At 35.8% G+C, this 23,433-nt stretch overlaps 1 protein-coding gene across 1 annotated transcript; it reads left to right on the forward strand.

Annotated features, from left to right (window-relative positions):
• The first annotated feature begins 2,529 nt into the window (after positions 1-2,529).
• LOC127636822 (collagen alpha-1(XXVI) chain) lies at positions 2,530-23,426 on the forward strand. The gene is made up of 14 exons (XM_052117575.1): positions 2,530-2,961; positions 4,094-4,216; positions 4,503-4,606; positions 16,496-16,557; positions 16,651-16,780; positions 17,716-17,814; positions 17,910-18,044; positions 18,688-18,768; positions 18,887-18,930; positions 19,216-19,278; positions 19,372-19,407; positions 20,945-20,989; positions 21,064-21,139; positions 21,472-23,426. The coding sequence occupies exons 1-14, from the start codon at positions 2,804-2,806 to the stop codon at positions 21,576-21,578; spliced, it is 1,263 nt and encodes a 420-aa protein (XP_051973535.1). The 5' UTR covers positions 2,530-2,803; the 3' UTR covers positions 21,579-23,426.
• The last annotated feature ends 7 nt before the right edge of the window (positions 23,427-23,433 follow it).

Consider the following 23,433-nt stretch of genomic DNA (forward strand, 5'->3'; position numbering starts at 1 on the left):
TCAAAACTATCATTTTTGCATGCTTGGTCTTGGTTACCACCTGTTAAATTAGCAGTTCTGGTGTGTTGTAGTTATAAAAAAAAAAAAAAAAAAACTTGAGCTCTGACATGTATGGAAGAAAAATAGAATATTTTAGACAATTCCTAAGCTAAAGTTTGTATCAGAATCAGACCTGACTGCAGAACATCTTTTGACCAGCAGGTGTCGTTGAACCCCCGTTTATCACAATACTTAGCGATATTAATCATAACATTTACTCCTCTGCTTTGGCTTCTTATTATTTACGTATTTTTATTTTATATTAAAATAGCGCTATATATGGTAGCTAAATGCTATATATATAAAAATGCTATATTTATTTGTGCACACTCTACGCTTGCTTTGGCTTTAGCTAGGTATGTTATAGCAGGATGAAATCGTTGCTACAACTTGCATGCAGATGTAAAACAAAAAAAAAAAAGAGTTTCTTCTGTTCTTTAAAGTCATGTAATGGCCTTCTATGATGTCTCGTGCTGAAATCACTGTCTGCATCTGCTTATGATTCACACACTATACGTACCAGTACCACACCAGAATATTCTGTCCCAGTGCTGAAAAGAAGATAATGGTCCCGTCTCAAATTTTAGTGAGCTGCCTACCTAGACAGCACTTTTGGGCATCACATGAATACAACAAAGCAGGTGTCTCCAAAAGTTATTTTACAGTTTACAAAAAGGTTCCGTTTGTTAACATTAATTAATGTATTAGGTATCATGGTAACAATGAACAAAATATTTTTTTACAGAATTTATTAATAACTAATTAATTGTTAATGTTAGTTAATAAATATACAGTTGTAAAATTAACCAAGACTGATATTTTATGTTAAAGTATTGTCCATGGTACAATGATCACACTCATGTTCTCAAAAGAGCAGCTTGGAAAATGGAGCGCATGTGGAAGAATACAAAATTAATATTGGTACGAATTATTTCGTGGTGCATGGAAGGATAGTGTCTGTTGCTACAGACAGGCACTAAAAGCTGCCAGGTCAGCATATTTTAGCAAACTCATAGAAAATAACCACAACAATCCTAGGTGTTTATTCAGTACTGTGACTAAATTGGTTACTAATAAAGCCTCAACAGAACTAGACATTACGTCACAACACAAGAGTAAGAACTTCATGAATTTCTTTACTGATAAAATTGAAATAATAAGAAATAACATTTGAATTATGCAATCATCTGTCATAGCACCTCAGAAAACAGTGTCTAATAATTTTTCTCATGTGCAACTTCAATCCTTCGCTGTCATAGGTCATGAAGAGCTAACAAAACTTGTTGAAACATCAAAAGCCACAACATGTTTGTTAGATCCAATACCAACTAAGCTCTTAAAAGAGGTATCTCCTGTAATTTCAGAACCTCTTCTTAATATTATTAACTCCTCGCTATGCTTAGGACATGTCCCAAGAAACTTTAAAATGGCAGTTATCAAACCGCTTATTAAGAAGCCACATCTTGATCCTGGAGAACTGGATAAATATGTCAAAAATACAAGAAAAGGTAGTATCCTCCCAAATATGTTCATTTCTACAGATAAATAGTATATATGAAGAATTTCAATCAGGATTTAGGCCACATCACAGTACAGAGACTGCACATCAGAGTTACAAATGACTTTTCAGAGTTACAAATTGCTTTTATCATCTGATCGCTGCTGCATTTCTCTTCTAGTGCTTTTAGATCTTAGAGCTGCATTCGACACAATAGATCACGATATTCTCTTGAATTAACAATGGTATTTTATCTAATTACACAATTATGATTCATCGACATTATAGACATTACAGTTTTATTTTCTGTTAATGCCTAATCTTCTTTAAAGCTGCTTTGAAACTATGTGTGTTGTGAAAGGTGCCATACAAATAAAATTGACTTGACTTGACTTATTAGTTCGTGTTAACTAATGTTGTTATATGTTAACAAATGTAAACTTATTGTAAAATGTTACTTTTATTTTGAATGGAATATTCCAGGTTCAATAAAGTTAAGCTCAATCAACAGCATTTGTGGCATAATGTTGATTACCACAAAAACATTATTTCGACTCTTCCCTCCTTTTCTTTAAAAAAAATGTGACAAATGTATGTTACCATGAGGCATTAATAATGGAAGTGAATGGGGCCAATGTTTTTTGAGGGTTTAAAGGCAAAAATATGAATCTTATAATTTATGTTATTCTGTTAAGAGTCATTTATTATTTGAGATGTAAAGTTGTTCTAGGTGTTGTTGGCACTTTTGAATCAGCGAGTAGTCTATTTTAATGTGTATGGATTGGTCCCATTCACTTCTATTTTATGTCTCTCGCTGGTACAAAGATTATTATTTATTTTTTTAAGAAAAGGAGGGTCAAAACAAAACCTATTGGTGTGGTAATCTATATTATGCCACAAACGCTGTTGATTGAGCTTAACTTTTATTGGAATATTCCTTTAACTTGACGCAGCGTCTGCTCCTGCGCTACTCGCGTCGCAAGGATTAAAGACGTCTAGCCTGTGTTTACAAAGAAACACAATTGAAAAACAGCGCGTAAGAACGCAAAAACTCGTTCGGTGTGAACAGCCCCTATGCAGGCAGCTCATTAGGTTTTGAGACAGTCAGTGTTTTACTCCAGATGCAGAGCAGACAGTGTTGTGCTCCAGACACTGTAGACAAGCTCTCCTCATCCATCAGGTCTCTCAACAATTTGTTCAGGCTTTTGTCCACTTTAAAGCAAAACCAGCACTTCTGATCAGCATAAACCTTTTTAACATCGGACCATGCGTGAAGGACTTTTAAAACTTCTTTGCATCTTCATGTTTTCGTTTAGTCTTTTTAAAGCTTCAGCAGTTATTTATCAGGTTCCTGTGAGACTGCAGCGCACAGTATCAGAACACAGCACGGGACGACCCCCTTCTGGAGCAAACACACTCAACAGGTAAAGAGTGTCACTTTCTGATGCCTGTTTGTTTAATCTTAATGTGTTTGTCTTTTTATCAGAGATTAACTGAACAAGCTCAAGTATCTGTAGATGATGTCATCAGACTGATTTATTGCCCCAGTTTATTGCAGGATGATAAATGTAGGTCAATGAACTGAAGTTGTAGCCTATCTATCTATCTATCTATCTATCTATCTATCTATCTATCTATCTATCTATCTATCTATCTATCTATCTATCTATCTATCTATCTATCTATCTATCTAGACATAGACAACTACCTTTGTAGACATATTTGCAGAGCTTTGGGTGTCAGTTGTCTAGTCGGGACTCATCACTGTCTGTCCTGTGAAGAGTGAAGACTTATAAATGAAAGATGATGACACGAACAATGAAACAACCAGTGGAGGGTCACAATTCTGGAATATGAAGACTTATATGAAAATTCCCAAATTGATCTTAGAAAGACAAAGCGTACACAGTCTCACATGGTTAAAAGTCTGTTTGACTTGTTTGAGTGTTCTGCAAGAACATCTGTCAGACGCTTCTCTGTGTTATATGAATGTCTGGAGAAAATAAATCATGGTCTCCTGTGGTATAGGCGGTATTTTGCTGACTCCTATGCACAAATCAAAGAATGTAATGTAATGTGTTATTGTTGGATTTTTTGTTGTTTTTGTATTTCCTTTTCTTGGTGCTATTTTGTCTGTTTGTTTATTATTTTCTTTTTATAATTATCAATGTGGCTATATTACTGAATTAAACGTTTTCTTTGATTTGGTAAATTGTGTACCAAAAAGTAATAAAAAATATTTTTTGTATAAAAATACTATGCCTTTTAGCATATTCTATCTATTTGTATTCTGTCTGTTATAAGATATTTGATCCACGACTGTTTTTCTGGCTCACAACTGTTGTTCTGGTACATAAGGTTTGCAATATTTAATACATTCCATCTTGATGATTTCATTGGCTAATTGTCTCAGTCACATATGCATAGAATTTTGCACACTCATGTCAGGGGTGGAAATTGATTCTAAAGCCCCATGGATTCATTTTATTGGATTCTTGACTTTCTTCTAATCTGATTGTATTCTCTGGTCTTTCTCATTGTCATGGAATGAACTAGGAACTGGTGCCAGTACACAGTACAGAAGACAGTTTCATGCCAGACACACAATGGGACAGAGACTGTTGTGCAGCGTCTGTTTCAGAGTTGCCGCTGGCCTGGGCCATGTTCAAACCTAATCAGGTATGAAGAAAATTAATTATTTATTTATTTCCCTTCCCAAAAAATTCAATTCTGCAATCATTTTCTCACCCTCATGTTGTTCCAAACCCATATGACTGGGAGATGAGGCGGACAATCCTTAACATTTTGCCCAACATCTCCTTTTGTTCCATGGAGGAAAGAAATTCATACAGGTTTGGAACAACACGAAAGTGTTGTTCCAAACTGTTATTCATTCTTTAAGTAACTGATATTAGTCTGTGGTTCACAAATTCTATGTGTGTTTTGCCTTTCTGTATTTTCCCAGTTACAGAACGCTGATGAGACCTGTGTACACAGTGACCTACAGGAAAATCACTTCACTGGAATGGCGCTGCTGTCCAGGATTCCACGGGGAAGACTGCAAAGAGGGTAAGGGAGTACATTTCTCTAATCCGATCTCATGTTCACTTAAATATTACTTCATTTGAATGACAGAGATGAAGCAATTGTTACATGTAGATCACATTTACGTAGATCATTACAGTAAAACCTTAAACATGTCAGATATTATTAGTGGGGTCTTGCTTCAGACTTGGGATTTTTGCCTGGCAGATGATAAAACTGCAGATAAAATCCAGTGGACTTATATTGAAGGAGAAAGACAAGCCAAATCTAGGGACCAGAATATGAAGTAATAGAGACTTTTGACTTGGGACATTAAGCAATCACCTAACCACCTCCTAAGCAACCACCTAGCAAAGCCCTAGCAACCACCCAGTACACCCTCGCACCATGGTGGCAAGAGCACCACTAGAGCAATTATCTAGTTATGCTTTTAAAGTTTGTGTTTGAAGAATGTTTGTGTTCATTTTGTGAGATCCATAGAAATAAGCTATAACCTCATTATTTCAAAAAGTTATTATACTTTGGGCTGCCACATAATTCTTATGTCTTAATGGATGATTCTTTTTTAAATTAAAGTCCCTTAGCAACCAGAAAAATATCCCTGACATTCATTGTGTGGATGTGAGACTGAGTGACAACAGCTGGTGTAACTGTGGGAATAAAGCATCTGGGTGAGCTCTCACAGTGATCTGTGTCATAATTATATAGCTTCTGAATGAATTTTCCCCCGGAAGCCGAGATACAAATTGGGCATTGAGTACTTTAGAGCAAAACATCCATAAATATGTTTAAACATATGTATACCTTGAGAAAATGCTTTATGGGTTGCATTTTGACTACAAAAATAGAACATTTACTTATAGACTTATAATACATGCTGTAAACCCATAAATAAAAGAAAAAAAAATTAAATCTCATTATCAATTTCACTACTCAGTTGTCTCTCCTAAGCAATAATGAGATTATATAGAGAGCATATCGAGACTTTGTCGAAAGTCTTCTGCTTCTCTCGCGAAAAAGACAGCAGAAATCTCATATGTGTCTCCTCTAGATTTTCAAAAGAGATCTTAACATCTCAAACTCTATAATTAAAACTCAGAAATGTCAATGAGCTGAAGTATTTCTAATCAAAGACCAAATTATATTCCAAGACTAATAATCTGAGCTATGAAATCCACATTAATTTTAAAGCTCATTACTCTTACTGCATTTCAGTTGATTATATTTGTATTTCTCTGAAGGTGTTTTAGAACATCTGAGACAGAGTTTATACTTGAAGGATTAGTTCACCCAAAATGTAAATTCAGTTATTGTTTACTCACTCCTGTGTTGTTATAACCCTGTATGACTTTCTATCTTTCTCTTAACACAAAGAGAGAAATTGTGAAAAAATGTCAGTGATGTCACAGTCATATGATGCTCAGTGATGTCATACAATTGCAGATTATGGTGGCTACCTCTTCAAGCTTCAAAAGAACGCAAAAGTATAATTCAGATGTCTAATAAATTATTCCATGAGACTTATGATTTTTATGAAAGCATACACTAACTTTTGGTGAGAACTGAAAACTGAAATCTAATGTATTATTTAGTAAATTTTCGGAAATGTACGGAAAACAGAACTTACTAAACATGGTTGAAGAGTTCGTAGTCGAAGAATTTATGCATTTCTATGCCCAGCCATATTTTTTGTTTGAACAGAGTATTCGTAAATCAAATAGAAACATAGCGGAGGCTACAGGCAGCCACATTCACACCATGTCCTAAACTGAGGTCAAACGACATGTGATAAAAGGTATCTTTTCTATAATAATCAGTTGTTTTGTCCTAACCAGCAGTGACGAGCGGCACTATCATTCATTGCTTGTTTTATTTTTTCAGGCATCGTGTGGGTAACTCCATCTTCTGTGAACTGGCACCGGTCCAAATACTTTCAAAAACTAAGGCTGGGCATAGAAATGCATCAATTCTTCGACTAAAACTTTTCAGATATGTTTAGTAAGTTCTGTTCTGTTTTTTGTGCAGCTGTGTTGTGTTCTGTTGTCGCTATCGCTGTTTTTAGATAAACAAAATTATTTTTCGCTTAAACACACCAATGCTGTGAGGGCGCTCTGTGAACGGTTGCTCTCGTGCACTATCATGAACGCGCACAGGAGATCAATGTTCAGTGAACATTTTCACTAAATAATACATTAGATTTCGGTTTGCTTCTCTAAATTCTTATCGTATGCTTTTACAACCATCATAAGTCCCATATAATAATTTATTAGACTTCAGAATTATACTTTTGTGTTCTTTTGAAGCTTGAAGAGGTAGTCACCATTAATTGCCATTGTATGACATCACTGAGCTATGACATTATGGAGCACAAATGTTTTTCACAAATACCGCTGTGGTTGAGACCAACACAAATCATGTTCCCACGGTTGTAAAACACAACAGTAGTGAAATAGTGCCCTCAACTGACAAATTAGAATTCAGAATGTGGCCTTAAGCCTCAATAATTCACTGCAACTACAACACTAGGAGAACACGCAAAATGATTGCCAGGCAGAAAGTGTCAGAGACTGTGGCCTGCAAACACATTTTTGTTTGCTGTTTATAAAGTCTAGAGCTGTCACAGAGACCGGTGAGATGTCTCAGGACACTTATTTCAGTGAAATGTTTCAAGGGGAAAAAACCACTTAAACACATTTAAATCTCTTGATTTATGGAAGAGGAACATTTGAGCAATAAAAAGTTCCTTCAGTATCCTATCACTCCTAATCAGTCTAACTAATCAGTGTGTATCCAATTACAAAGTAATTAGTTACTGTAAACTAATTACTTTTTAATCAAAAAAGTAGTGTAACATTACAATTTAAATTGCTGTTATCAGATTATGGGTACTGACGTTTAATTAAAGTATTAACTTTTAAGTACATTACTTGCGCTAAAGTAATTTAATACATTTTAAATAGTAATTCATAAATATTCAACATATTTACGTCTGTTAGCATTTCTGTGACAGCTGAAGGGTGTGCGACAATGAATGAGGAAGAAATATATACATTTTGAATTTGAGCTGAAAACCAAAATCTTTTCTAGGAAAAGGGATTTAGAAAGTAACTTAAATGTAAAATTATTATTAATCTGATTAATTTTTAGATTAAGTAATCAGTAAAGTAATCTGGTTAAATTTTTAGAGAAGTAATTAGTAATTTGTATTGGATTACTTAGTTTGAGGAATTTACCCAACACTGCTCCTAATTAGTCAATACATCATTTTCAAAAATGTATTTGGATGTAAAATCATGAAGATATCCTTTAGGACTTAATCATGTTGGTGTACCAGAAAACTCTGCCTAACATAACACCGATGACATGCTTGAAATGTTATCATGCCATCTCATAATACCACAGTTACACTTACAGTTACTCACACCCCTACTGATTCATTTTACTGTAATCCTGGTAGGATTATCATAATTAGAACCAGCACTGCTCTGGGCCTTTTCATATATGGTAAATACATTTTATTGATGCTAAAATAAATAGCTAGAAGAACATATTTTGAATTGGGGAAATGAATCAATGCTGTGATATGGCACAGCACAGTTAGATGTGGTAGAGGTCATATGATTCAAAAGAGTTTATGACCCAGTAAGGATAATTTACCCATGACGCACATTCCTATTTTTTTTTTTTAAGATAGAGATGGTTTAATGAACTCCCTCCCCTCACCACAGCAGACATACTGGCCTGTCTGTGGTGTCTCTTTTCAGATCATCCCATCAGATGTGGATGATTTAGTTTGGGTCAAGTCCAAGGGCGCCATGATCCCTGACATGGTAAATAAATCAGAAATCTCCACTCTCCGTCCCTTTCTTCTTCTTTCTCACATTAGTCTTCATAGCTTCAGCCTGAGGCTATCGATCCCCTGGGTCTTTGTCCCCTCTGTGTTTGGCTTATTTAAGAACATATTTTTGGAATGTGGTCCTTAATGGCATGAGATTGTGACTCACAGTGAAAAAGCTCAACTTACAAAGTCAGTCTGTCTGTAATCCCGACATTTCCAGTTATCATTTGTAATGAGGCCAAATGGAGAAATCTGCAGTGGCCCCAAAAAGTATTTGGACACTTAAGTTACTTTTAAAATATACAAATGTCATTGCATTAGATAACAAAGTACACTGTATAAAGTGGTAACTTGCAGTTGTTACCTTAAGGAGCTATTTCTATCTGATCTAACCCTTAAAATGAGTTTTGTTGAAACCTAATGTATTCAGGTTGATTCATTCAGTGATCATATTTTTGACATAAATAAAACCAGTCAAAGGGATCACCCAAAAATGACAATTCTCTTATTTACTCACCATCATACCATTCCAGATTTGTATCACTTTTCTGCAGAACAAATGAAGATTTGTAGAAGAATATCTCAGTCTAAAACTTTGAAGCTCAAAAAGCATATAAAGGCAGCATAAAAGTAATCTATAAGACTGAATCCATGTTTTCTGAAGCGATCTAATCGTTTTGGGTGAGAATTGTGAAAAATTTAACTCAATTTTCCTTATAAATCTTGATTACACTTCCTGGAGCCATCTAGCGCTATGCTAATGCCGCAAGCACTAGGAAGTGCAATTAAGCTTGAAATCATGATTGTGCCAAGTGGCAAGATTTACAGTGCAAAAAAGAGTTCTATTTTGGTCCCAAAATCAATTGCATCGCTTCAGAAGACATGGTTGTCTTATGGATCACTTTTGTGCTGCCTTTATGTGCTTTTTGGAGCTTCAAAGTTTTGCATTGCAAGGACGTACAGAGCTGAGATATTCTTCTAAAAACCTTTGTTTGTGTTCTGCAGAAGTATTTTGTTGGTTAACATTTGTGTTGTGTATAAAACCAAGTGTCATTTATTTGAAAGAAAGTTAACACAAGCACCCTTTTCAAGCAAAACATTTCACAAAAAGAAGTTTGTTAGGTTTGAAATTAAAAACAATAGGTATAGTTTCCAAAATGAAGACAAAAAGTATTTGGATATTTTGTGTGCTTATTCTGCAAGGACCCCTGTTTAAACTTGAATGGAAATTACTTTATTTATCCACTTAAAGAGACATTGACATTAGCTGCTTGAAAGTCATTTGATTAAATGGCTCAGAAAAGTTAGTTCTTAGAATATGTCTAGCATTGTTTGTTTGCAGATGCCACATGTTTTAAATTCTAATGCAATTACGTTCTTAAATTTTTAAGTATGACTTGAGTGTCCAAATACTTTTGGGCCACTATATGTCTATTACCCTTAGGAAGATATTGTCTTCAACATCCAGACAAGCCAACTCTCACGATGAAAAATGTATTTCTGTTAATAGAAATGTGATAAGACACTGATTCATACTCCCTTGGAGTGAATGTTGAATGTTTGACACTTATTGAGAATTGTGTTAAGGGAAACTGTGGAACTAGCTGAGGTCATGTTGAACCACTTTAGTAATGTTTTGTTTTGTAGGAATGTACAGTGTCATAAATTCTCACACCAACGCATTGACATCAGAATGGGAAATTGTGTCTCGTATTACGGTAAATTAAACCAATTTGATAAACTTAATTGTTCATTAATGCACTCCAGAAATGCTGCAATGGTTGTTGCTGTCCCTCCTTGGGTTAATTTACTTTTATGTTCTAATGCATTCCTCTTATATTAAATGTGATATGCCAATGTTAAAATTCTTTCTCATATCCCAGCTCATTATGCTGAGACAAGTATAAGTAAGTCAATCAAAAGATTGTTCTGTTTATTTGAGTTGCAGCACCCCAACATAGAAACATTGGTTCAATCTATCTGTTCTATCTGTTTGGTGACCAATGGAAGACGAGGGGAGTGTTTGTGAAGCCTGTTAGCTATTTTTGCAAATTTCCATTTGGGTGCAGAAATGACATGCTTCACCTTTAAGGCCAGTGCCTTTCTATGTCTTAGATGTGTAAGAAATATAGCTTCATGTTAGGCTTAGGAGTAGACTTCAAGGAATGCAGTAGTGCAAGCTGTTGGGAGGGTCGTTGCAGCTGGGATCGACAGCTGTTAAAGATCCTTTGTCCCAAAACGGTATTCCAATTGTCACTGGAGAGGAACTCTCAGTTATAAGGCATAACAAATGACTACAAGACTGTACTTAAATTTTTTTATTTTTTTATTTCTCTTTGTAATAAAAAATATTTTTTAGACTTCAAAATAGCACTTCTGTTGTGATATATATATATATATATATATATATATATATATATATATATATATATATATATATATATATGCCAAATCCATTTACCTTAATGTGCTCCAGGACAATATGAACCAGTGAACTAAGGTATTTAGGTTTTATTACATTTATTTAACACGCACATAACACACATTATTTAATTTGACCAAATTTATCTGACAAATGAGGTTACACCAACAAAAGTTATTTTTATGGGTTAGAGCAATAAGTAATAGATCCTTGAGTTAATAATAGCAGATTATCACTTTTTTCCCTGAATGAAGTTTTCAAAAAGGTATCTATACTTTTACTTAAAGGAATATTCCAGGTTTAATACAAGTTAAGCTCAATCGACAGCATTTGTGGCATATTGTTGATTACAACAAAAATAAATTTTGACTCATCGTCCTTTTCTGGGTTCCATTGAGGCACTCACAATGGAAGTGATTGGGGTCAAGCTGTAAACGTTAAAATACTCCATTTCAAAAGTATAGCCAAAAGATGTAAACAATATGCATATTAACATGATTTCAGTGTGATAACATCACGTTCTAACATCTTCTGTGCAAAGTTTAGTCAATTGTACAACTTTGTTGCCATGACGATGCAAACCTAAAAACGACTGTAAAATGTATGTTTTAAACAACTTAACACCTTAATTTAAGTGCTTTTATAAAATTATAAACTTCACATTTCTGCATTTAAACCCTCCAAAAAGTGTCCCCATTCACTTCCATTGTAAGTGCCCCACTAAAACCTAGATATTTGCTTTTAATAATGAAAAGGTCGGAAGAGTATAATTTTTTTTTTTGTGGTAATCAACATCATGCCACAAATATTGTTGATTAACCTTATCTTGTATTGAACCCGGAATATTCATTAAGTATGTTTATTGGGTACTTTATGCAAGCTTTGATGTTACCCTGAAAAATATGGTAACCAGCTCAAGAATCTATTTCTATATTTTAGGTTACCTGATAATGCATTGTTACAGTGTACAATAAAGGAAACAACACTTTTGTATTCTCTAATCAAGATGTCTCATGTTGAGATGTGGGAGAGCAGATATTTAGTCTTCCATGGGAACAATTCCCATCATTTTAAAGGCTTGAATATTAGAACTACCCGGTGCCCCTGTTTGGGATCTGATCTCTATGTATATAGCCTATATCTGCTCCAGCTGCCTTTCTTACTACCCCCATACCGGGTTTCCAGAAGGCTTGGCAGAGGTTCAAGTCTATCACCTGCTCTACAAATTCCTTTAGATTGAGATCGGGATCAGAACCCCTAGCTGTGTAAGTGGCTATAGAGTGTGGGAAAACGGGACTTCTGTGGTGTGGTACCACATGATTGATGAGGACGTGTGTGCTCAAGTCCCGTCAGCTGCCTATAGCGGTTGAGATCATCTCATTAATGTGGTGGAGCACAGATGGAAATACCAGTGAGGTTTATGAGATAGGTCTATCTGTTCATCAGGGTAACTTACAGTAATATTGTATGATAATTAGCCTTTGGCTAATATAACACTTGTTTAGATAGTCAATGATTGTAATATAGGTTAATGATGCTCAATTACACATAATCTGTAGATCTGGTCGTACCATTAAAGGGATAGTTCACATAAAAATGAAAATTCTCTTATCATTTACTGACCCTCATGTCATCTCACATGTGTATTACTTTCTTCTGCTGAACCCAAACGAACATTTTAGAAGAATGTCTCAGCTCTGTTGGTATTCACAATGAAAGTGAATGGTACAAATATTTTTCCAAAAAGCACATAAAGGCAGCAAAAAAGTAATCCATATGACTCCAGTGGTTAAATCCATGTCTTCAGAAGTGATATGATAGGTGTGGGTGAGAAAAAGATAAATATTAAATATTTAAAAGTACTAAATATTTTTTACTATAAATTCTCCTTCATGCCCAGTAGGTGGCAATATGCATGAAGATATGTGAATCACCAAAAACAAAAGAAGAAGATTGTGAAAGTGAAAATGAAAATGGAGATTGATTGTAAAAAAGGACTTACATATTGATCTGTTTCTCACCCACACTCATCATATCACTTCTGAAGACATGGATTTAACTGCTGGATTTTTATGGATTACTTTTATGCTGCCTTTATGTGCATTTTGGAGTTACAATTTTTTGTTAACCATTCACTTGCGTTTTTCGGACCAACAGAGCTGAGATATTCTTCTAAAAATCTTTGTTTGTGTTCTGTTAAAGTCATAGTCATCTGGGATGGCTTGAGCGTGAGTAAATGTTGAGAGAATTTTCATTTTGGGGTGTACTATCGCTTTAATGCCAGTTCTTCTGTCTAAAACCATTGCGTTGTATTTTACCAATAAAAACAGTGTAGTCATACAGAAGAGAGCATACACAAGTGTCTTCATAATCCCTGAAAAACCCCATCTGTCTCTGCCAGAATGTTGTTAATGGGTGTGGATTTTCAATGTGGTCCGAGCATGTGTGTGTGCATCTGTGATTTGTGTATTTGTACTTCTACTAAGACTTGAGTCGCACTTTGGGTTGGTACATAGATACATCATTTATGTCTGTGGTGCAATGTGTTAGCATAATTTTAACAACCATGCCAGTTCTAATAAACTTCTGCTGCTACTAGTTCCAAAAATGCCCAGCTTTAAGCCTTCTTTACATCTGCAAAAAGCATAGGAGTCCAGTGTCTGCAGATCTCATTGTGCAGATGATAGAGACTTTCTCCTCTTTACGGCTCGTCCTTTGGGTGTTTCCAGAATAGCCAAACATTAAGCTGTCCACTGATCTGAGAGCAGTCTAGTCTCCAGCAGAGTCCTGCATATTTTTATAGCTCCATGTGCATAACGGCCAAGGCACGAGGAGAAGAGAACCATCAAAACAGCTGAACATTTCATTTTGTGTTTGCATAGTCAGCCAAACTTCAACTGCAGTTTAACTTGAAGACAAGCTTCCAACATACATCATCACCAAGTGCCATGGAGGCCCTACAAAATAAGTACAGCAGAACTTGTTTATTTGTTTTTTTAAGTGAACCCATAGAGGAAATGTATTGATTTATTTGTTTGTTAAGTGGGGTTTTTAACTAAACCCATTTAGAGAAAATGTATTTATTTATTTGTTAAGTGGTTTAACCGATTTAAAGGAAATGTATTTATTTATTTAAGTGGGTTTTTAACTAAACTTAACTTAGAGGATATATATATACGTGTGTGTGTGTGTGTGTGTGTGTTTTCTAAACACATGTAGAGGAAATTTATTTTGTAATTAATTTATTTGTTAAGTGGTTTAACCGATTTAAAGGAAATGTATTTATTTATTTAAGTTTGTTTTTAACTAAACTTAACTTAGAGGATATATATATATACATGTGTGTGTGTGTGTGTGTGTGTGTGTGTGTGTGTTTTCTAAACACATTTAGAGGAAATTTATTTTGTAATTTATTTATTTGTTAAGTGGGTTTTTATCTAAACCCATTTAAAGGCATTGTATTTATTTATTTGTTTATTTAAATGGGTTTTTAACTAAACTTAATTAGAGGAAATTAATTTATTTATTTGTTTTTTAAATGAGTTTTTAACTAAACTTAATTAGAGAAAATGTATTTATTTATTTGGATTTTAAATAAACCCATTTATTTATTTAAGTGGGATTTTAACTAAACTCACTTGGAGAATATAATTTTTTTGCTTATTTATTTGTTTGTTTTTTATATAATTGTATTTATTGTTAGTTTTTACTGCACTTCAACTTCTCTCGTTTTTATGTGTGAAATTAATTTGTATCGAATCTATTCTGTCCCCACCTGCCGGCAGGCTTCTCCCCGCCTCTCTAGGACTGGGGAGTGGGACAAGGGGAAAAAACAAAACAAAAACAAAAAAGAGGAGAGGGAAAGGGCAAGGCGGAGCGACAGAGAGAGGAGAGAGAGAAAAAAAAACTTGCTCGGTGGTTTCCCAGACACGCCGTCGCCTGGTCCTCGATCACTCCTCCACCCTCTGGTGGACGACAGCCACTCCTCTCCAGGTGGACTGGAGCCAGTCTTCCGACCCCTGGCATTTTGGCGGCCGGTAGGGAACTCCTCCGCCCCTGGCAGCGGCTCCACCTCTCCAGGCGTCAGGCATCGAGCCCCTCCTCCCCTCGCGGAAGGTGGCCATTCCTCCGCGTCCAAGCGGTCGGCAACGACTCCTCCGTCCCCCGGCAGATGTCCGCGGCTGCTCCTTTGGGTGGATGGCAGTGGCGAGGACTCCATGACAGCGCATCCCTCCTTCCTCCCGTGTTTCGGCACCAATGTAAGGTTAAGGAGGGGAAAGGAGGAGGCAGGATCCGGCTGAACAGCCAAAGTAATATCTTAATTTCAACTTAAACAAAAAGACACAAAACATAAACGCACACACGGCAGCTGCGTGTGGCTCTCTCTCTCCCGAACTGCCCTCTTCTCGGCTGATTAGCCAGTTTGGGGGCCGGGCATGCAGTCCTTATGGCATTCCACCCAGAAGCATGCTAATAATGTCACTCTGTTGTATTAGTATATTGTGGTCCGTAAAGACAAATTTGTTCCTTCTCATTTCATTAAATAAGCTAATGTGCCTTCATAAGGTCTGGGATCCAAAGTGTCCTTTGATGACACATGCTTGTGTTCTTAAGTCTTGAAGAATTCAATTGAATGTCAGATGATGAAGTTCTTGATGTCTGGTTGACTGAAACTTGATCTCCAAAAATGTATTCAAATGATATTGTTATTTCTTAATAAGTAGTTTAGTCATAGCTTGTGAGACACTTTTACTTTGTGAATGTTGTTGCACTTTGTCCTAAAGTTGACTTTTTACTTACATCAACACCAAGTTTTAAAAATAACAGTATTGCATATCCAGTATTAAGTTTCACCAATGAGTAATCACCTGCCATTCATCAACGGCCATTCTCATTTCATGGAATAAAATTCCAAAGTTTCGGCTGTCTTGGAAGATTGCTGTTCCTCCTAGGAACAGCTCCAGCACCTTGTGGTTGTCTTCACCCTGCTCCATGCTGTGAAGGTGTTTACTCTACAACCCTCCAAAGGGAAAGGGAGGATTTTCGGGGGAATCCAGAGTGAGATGTTTTCCCCTTCGCTGTCTTTCCATGCAAATGGAAATCCACAGCTTGCCAGGGTCTGGTTTTCCTGTTCCTTATACTACCCAAGGGAGAGATGTCAACCAAAGATATGATTGCACTCATTAAGTGTGTTACCACCAAGTTCTCATCATTCTCATAGCAACGCTGAGCATACGATTGTTGTTTTGGTTTCACACTGCGGTTTTGGGATTGATTTCATTTTGTAATACAAGTCTTTGACTCTGGAAGGATCCTTGGAATTTTAAGTACAGTTTGAATGTGTCTCCAAAGTTATCTTAAGACAGAACATCTAATTACAAACTAGGATCAGTTCTATTTACCACTTTCACTAACCAACAATTTTAATACGGCAAAAACTGATTTAATTTTTTAAAATCTCCCTTTAGTAGGTTTTTAGATTAAAAGATCGTACAGGTTAACGTGAGTTATGACACAACCGATGCTTGAAAGATTTATAACATTTGCTTAATCCATTCACGTTGTGTTATCATTTTTTATGGTGGAAAGTCCCCTCTTTCTTTGCTGTCAAACCACACTTCTTGACATCTCTTTTTTGTATTCCTCCTTTCAGAGTGCATGAACTGCACTGGCTATGCTGACATCAATGGGCGGCTGAGTGTCATTGAAGCTCAGGTAAGATACAGAAAAGTAGGTCACCTCTTGTTTTATTCAGTGACATTTGTGCTAAATTGAAATGGTGAACACAAGAATTCACTTTGTTAACAGATAATGTTACTAAAAAATACAGAGGCACTGCCTCTCCCCTTATCCAACCAATCACCTGAGAGAACAGCTGATAATGAGGTGGACATGCCCCACCCCTCACCCATAACTCCCAAAGCCATTGGCCGACCAGGTGAGACAGACATAATTTATGTTTAACTAGGCTACACCATTTCACAGCATTGTAAGCTTTCATACTATGTATCCATTAATACATACAGAGGAAATGTATCTACTGGATTTTAGCTGGATTGCATAAAATTTTCACCTAATTTTCAGTTTATTGACTTATTCACTCAAAAATGAAAATTTTTTCAAAAATCAAATAATTTACTGACCCTCGTGCCATCCCAAATTTGTTTTCTTTCTTTCTTTTGCTGGAGAATATTTCAGCTCTGTACGTCCTCACAATGCAAGGGAAAGGGTACCAAATGTTTGAAGGTCCAAAAAGCACATAAACGGAGCATAAAGTAACCCATAAAACTTCAGTGGTTAAATCCATATATTCAGAAGTGATATGATAGGTGTGGGGGAGAAACAGATCAATATGTAAGTCATTTTTTACGATCAATCCCCTCTTTCACTTTTACTTCTTTTTTCTTCTTTTGTTTTTTGCAATTTTCATTCTTCATTCATATCGACAACTACTGGGCAGGGAGGGGACTTTATAGTAAAAAAGGACTTAAATATTGATCTGTTTCTCACCCACACCTATTCTGAAGACATGGATTTAACTGCTGGAGTTGAATGGATTACTTTTACGCTACCTTTTGGTACCCATTCACTTGCATAGTCTGGACCTACAGAGCTGAAATATTCTTCTAGATATCTTTGTGTTTAGTAGAAGATAGAAATTCATACACATCTGGGATGGCATGATGGTGAGTCATTTTTGGGTGAACTATCCCTTTAAGATCCAGTTTTACTAAACTATCCATACTAGAATTAAAATATAGCTTTGTCAAAATGTTATAAATAATATCAACATTCAAAGTTTAGGGATCTCAGTAATATTTTGAATATTTGAGTAAATATGTCATAATTAGACTGGTTTATTTCTATATCCAGGACCAAGAGGACAACCAGGGCCAATGGGGCCCCCAGGTCCCCCTGGACCTTTGGGTAAGACAGGATTTACTGGAAAACCTGGACCTGTTGGACCCACAGGTAAGAAAAGACTTACATTTACTTTGATTTTGAAACTTAAAACAAATATGTTCTCGCTCATATAGAGCCCTTCAGCTTACATCTGGTAAATACAGGGTTGCAGGGGCCGCAAGGGACCCCAGGAGAAAGAGGCCTTCAGGGGCCACCTGGGCCTCCAGGGCCTGCTGCATCTTCTCCCTTCTCCATCAGGGGAGATGTTTTCACATTAACGGCGAGACAGCAAGCCCAGTGTAAGTCCACATTCACTGTCTAGATGTTTTCAATTAAATACTTTTAATTCCTCGCAATTACATTACTTAATACATGTCAATCAATAACCAATTGAAACAGGGGGTGAAAGAATAACTAAATGAATGATTACATCCATCCAGTCTTTGGAAGAACAATGCCAATTTTATTTATGCTGCCCTCGAAATGACCACAAGGTGGCAGCATTTACATACTGTAGCATCTGCCTTTGACAAGCCACTCAGAGCTCTGGCTCAGATTAAGGGTCTGGTTGGCTTCTGTCTGTCAGCAGTTAATCAAAGTCATTTGTTAGCTGTCTATGCAACAGCATGAATCTGGATAACCTAAAGCAGAACCTGAGCACCAGATCCTCACTGAATAATACAGCAAAAACAGCTGCTCAAATCAAATTTCACTGTTACACCTGAAGTTACATTGTGCAAATTACCTCCTAAGAGATGCCTTTGAGGAAAACTGGGGTGCAGTATCTTAAAAAGTTTCAAACTTTTTTATTTAGTTTTTTTTATTTATTTATATCTTTTTGTGTGTGCTTATCCTGTGGAGAGTCTGTTGATCAGATATTGAGCATGACATCAGATTAATCATTATTTTCACAACTGTGTCACCCTGTTTTAAATGTTCCAGATGAGGATGGTGACCTCCCTGCCTATCGTGACCAGTCTTTTCTCGGCCCCCCTGGGCCTTCAGGCCCACCTGGCCCACCAGGTACAACAGAATATCATAGCATACACAAAAGTGTGCATGCAACCTTTCCTTTTTAGCTCCCACCCCTTACCACACATCACCACCCCTTACCACACATCAGTCCACACTTATTTTACAGGGCCCGCTGGACCACCTGGACACCCAGGTGCCCCTGGAAAAAACGTAGGACATATTTAAAGTTATATATACATTGAAGCATAAGATTTCACTGTAACGCTTTGGTTTTATCATAATATCATGCTTTGGTAGCTCTTTTGTTAATGGTATCCCTAAGATGTCATTTATCTTGCTTATCTGTGTACGTGCTGTGCAAGATTTTGGGTTCTAAATGTGATCTTACACTATCTATAGTAATGTATCATGTAACATGAAAAATAAATAACTGAACAATATGTGGATGTGCAAAGCACAGAACACCGTATAATAACTGATTCACATTTGTTTTAGGCTGCTCTAAGCCTGTTAGGTAAGCCAGGGGACAGGGGCCCCAAAGGAGATCCAGGGGAAAGAGTGAGTAAACTGAGTCCATGAAGAAAGCAGACTTCCAAAAAATTCTATAGATTTTGCAATTTGAACAAAAACTTTTTCTCTCTCTTTTCAAAGGGTCAATCTGGACTCACAGGAAAACAAGGACAGCCTGTTAGTGCACACAATGGATTGCTTTTTGATTAGCAATCAAAGCTTACTTTTTGGTGTTAATTTCATTTTTAACCCCTTAAGCTCTGAGGGTATTTTTAAAGATTTCCTGTTTCAGTTTCATACCCCAAATGAAAGGCCTATAACTAGATGAGGTCAAGTGCTTGGTTAAACGCTTGACCTCAAAAAGAAAACGTTTAATTTTTTTTAATGATATAGACAGATTATAAATTCTAAGACTCTCAGCCTAAGAAATTGATGAAAAATCACAAAATAACTTGAGCCAAAAATGTACTTTTTTCGTATTTTTCTGATTTGACATTATATATCTCTCTCTGGGTGTAAATTAGGTGGCTTCCCAATCATGTCAACTGTAACTGAGTAAAATGTTGTGTTGATACGACAAAATAATCAAAATTTAAAGTATTACAAAACGAATCCTAGTGTTCAAAAACATCTCAAAGTGTCCAAAAACCTCTCCAAACAACTAACTACTTAAGAACTAATTACACATGCAAACACAACTGTGACTAAAGGTTTGCATATCATGGAGACATGATTTTAACAATGAGATTTTCACAGAACTTTTGACTCAATGAGTCTGCATCATTGAGCCTGTGTCACATACTTGGTGCAATCTCCTGGTGGCCATATGTAACATTCAACAATCACAGGTCTCTCTGCCCAAATATGGATGATTTTTGCATCAATCTGAACCCAATCCAATTGGTTTAGCATTCCATGACGCTACATCATTTCCGATGACGTCATCTGATCCAGGAAAGCTAACATGTTTTAAGCCAGATTGCAAGTTGACAGATATCCAGATGCCATGTGCGCATTGTGCACATTGTGCTTCATGTCAATTATATAATGATCTATGCATCCAATTACCTTTGTTTGGGCTCGTCATCGTCCATCATCCTCTAAGTAACGGTATGTGATATTATATATTCTGTTTATTATTTGTTAAGTTATAAGTGAAAACGTGGCATATAAGCAACACCTGTTCACATGAAACATAAATGTCAACGACATACTGTATACTTAGCTATTACTTGCTATATTTTTGTCTGTGAATAAAACAAATAGGCTGGTTGTATTCTAATTTTTGAGAGCTGTTCAACAACATATGAGACATGGCTATTTGATGAGTTTGATGTTTTTACTGATTGCAATAGTATGTACAGTTTATTCATAAATGATCAAAATGGAACAATTGATTTGTCTGCTAATTTCAAAGCACTTGTTCAGTTTGATCATAATGCCTACATGCATTGTAAAGTACAGCTTCTAAGCTTAAAATTATACCTATTTTGTGTTGGTCAAGATGTAGTAATCAAGGGCCCATCTGAGTCTAAAGGGTTAAGTAAATTATTCTGGGTTTTTTATTTTAAAATTGATATTTTATTTAATATATTTAACCTGTTATTATTATTTTTAATACACAAGTCTTAATAATTAAGACGACATTATTTTTTTAAAGATAAAAATATATTACATTATATAATTAATTAAATTGTTTGTATATTTTGAATAGGGTGTTCCAGGTCCTAAAGGTGAGCCAGGAGAGACTCAAGGAGAGGTATGGCCCAAAAAACTTGGATGTCCAGTTGTAATAATTGATTGACACAAGCTAAAATCCCACCAATCTTGCAGGTACAGCAGTTAAGAGAGGCTCTGAAAATTCTGGCGGAGAGGCTTCTTATTCTAGAACATATGATTGGGATTCATGGTGAGAATGATGGATGAATATCAGTTTAGATCTCCCGCAATGAGAGTATCATATCCAGAGAGAGGCGTATTTGAATTCCTGAGCACCATTGGTCTGCATTTATGATGTCATGGCAAACATTTATAGTTGTTAAAGTTGTTGTCAGAGAGGTTAGCATGTAAAACATTTTTAGTATAGTGTTTTTGATTGAGATGGGATGGGGGTAGATTGCTTTTAAGAATAAAAATGACATCAGAAGACCAGAAATATACTGTAAGCATAGCTATTTGCTTTTATTTTTCATGCATGCACAAGATTGCCCTAGTGTCTTTCTTTTTTGTCGCTCTGCCCAGATACTCTGTTGGAGTCTGGTTCTGGAATAGATCTTCTGGCAGATTTCATGCCGACTGGCAATGCTAAAAGTGTTGGACCTGGCAAACCGTCCTCTCCTCTTATCTAAGACTGAGAGAAGCTGGAATCTGTTGGGTGCGAAAAGAGAATAACAAACAAGTGTGACCACTAGAGCGACCACTGAAAGGCCTCTATCTGTTGTTTTGAAGGACATATCCCTCAACAGTATTTACTGGATTGAGGGTGGATTTTCACAAGCCTTTCATAGGATTTGTGTTTAAATTCTAAATTGAAATAGGTAATTCTGGGTTTGTTTTAGAGTTTTTTATTTCCTAATCTTTATGTACTTTTGTTTTAATGTTTGTTGGCAATTCATTTTTTACTTGTCTTAATGGTTAGTTCACCAAAAAACAAGAGGGAACATTTTAAAAATGTTGACGATGCTCTTTATTCCATACAATTAAAGTGAATGGTGACTGAGGCCTAACATCTCCTTTTATGTTCAGTGGAAGAAAGAAAGTCATATGGATTTTGAACAAGATGAGGGCGAGTAAATGATGATAGAATTTAAATTTATGGGTGAACTGTCCCTTTAAGTGCCTGTGCAGTTTTGTGCAAGTAGTAAAAAATTGTGATTTGGAAAAGCAACTTAAGGTTCTTAAACCAAACAAAAAGTAGCATTCTTTACACTATTATCAGTGTTGGGTGTAATCCTATCAAAAAGTAATTTGTTACTGTAATCTAATTACTTTTTAGTCAAAAAAGTTGTGTGATGCATTACATTTTAAATGATTGTAATCAGATTACAGTTACTGTAATTCAATTAATTTAAGAAATTTTAAGTACAAGAGTACAAGAAGGAGGTGCCTTGTCTGTAACAATGAACAAGAAAGAAATATAGAAATTATTTTGAATTTGTTGAGTCATGTTAAGCTTGCTCACTGGGGGTCTAATTATAAATCTAATAATTTTTTATGATTTATTTTTAGGCACAATGTACAATCATGTTTTTTCTTTGGCATTTTTTTTAAACCACACTATTATGACTCATTAATATTACAGCTTTTTCTGTTGAAGTATCATTTTCTGTAAAGCTGCTTTGAAATGATGTTTGTTGTGAAAAGCGCTGTACAAATAAAAATAACGACTTGAGTGGAAAAGTGTTTAAGAAAGTAACATAAAAATAAAGTAATTAGTGTGATTATGTGATTAATTTTCAATTAAGTAATTAGTAAAGTAATATGATTAAATTTTTTTAGAAATACTTTTAATTTGTAGTGGATTACTACCCAACACTGAGTCTATTTTCTTCATAATTAGCTTCATGAGTTTGTTTTATTTTATGGATAATGATTTTATTCCACACTTAAAGTGGCGTGTATTTTCATAGAGACTACAGCACTCCAGCGAACATAAAACAGCAAGCATGTTTCTTGTCATTTCCTTTTGTGTTCTGATGGATGACCTACGATGACCTCATGCACAGAATTATCGGCAGTCTCAGCTGTGGCTTTGTGTAAACACAATCCATGGCTCAAAGCTCACTGTAAATAAAAATAGAACCAAATATGACCCTTGTCTGCTTAGAAAGTGCAACGTCCACCACAATAAAATGTGTTTACACCTTAGCTCACCTGTTCTCATTCATAAAGCCTATAACTGACTCGCTGAAAACCTAAAATGGCAGAATGCACCAAGGGCTGCTATTAATAGGGCCGAAGTGAATAGCCTTTGAGACAAAAAAGGCCCTGTTGACCTTGTACACAGTGCACTGTTCAACACGCCAGTGTGGCTTTAAGCATATTGTTGCAGTTGAGCTTTTGTAAACCCCTCGGGAGGTAACGTAATCTTTCAGAATCTCAGAATCTTTATTAAGAAAGAAGAATTAAGTATCCTGAGTGTCCGGTCAGACATTTCCCACGGTAATATGTTGTATAATAAGACAAAACCTAATTTCTTGTTTT

Source organism: Xyrauchen texanus, chromosome 44 (genome assembly GCF_025860055.1).
Source record: "Xyrauchen texanus isolate HMW12.3.18 chromosome 44, RBS_HiC_50CHRs, whole genome shotgun sequence".
NCBI lineage: Eukaryota > Metazoa > Chordata > Actinopteri > Cypriniformes > Catostomidae > Xyrauchen > Xyrauchen texanus.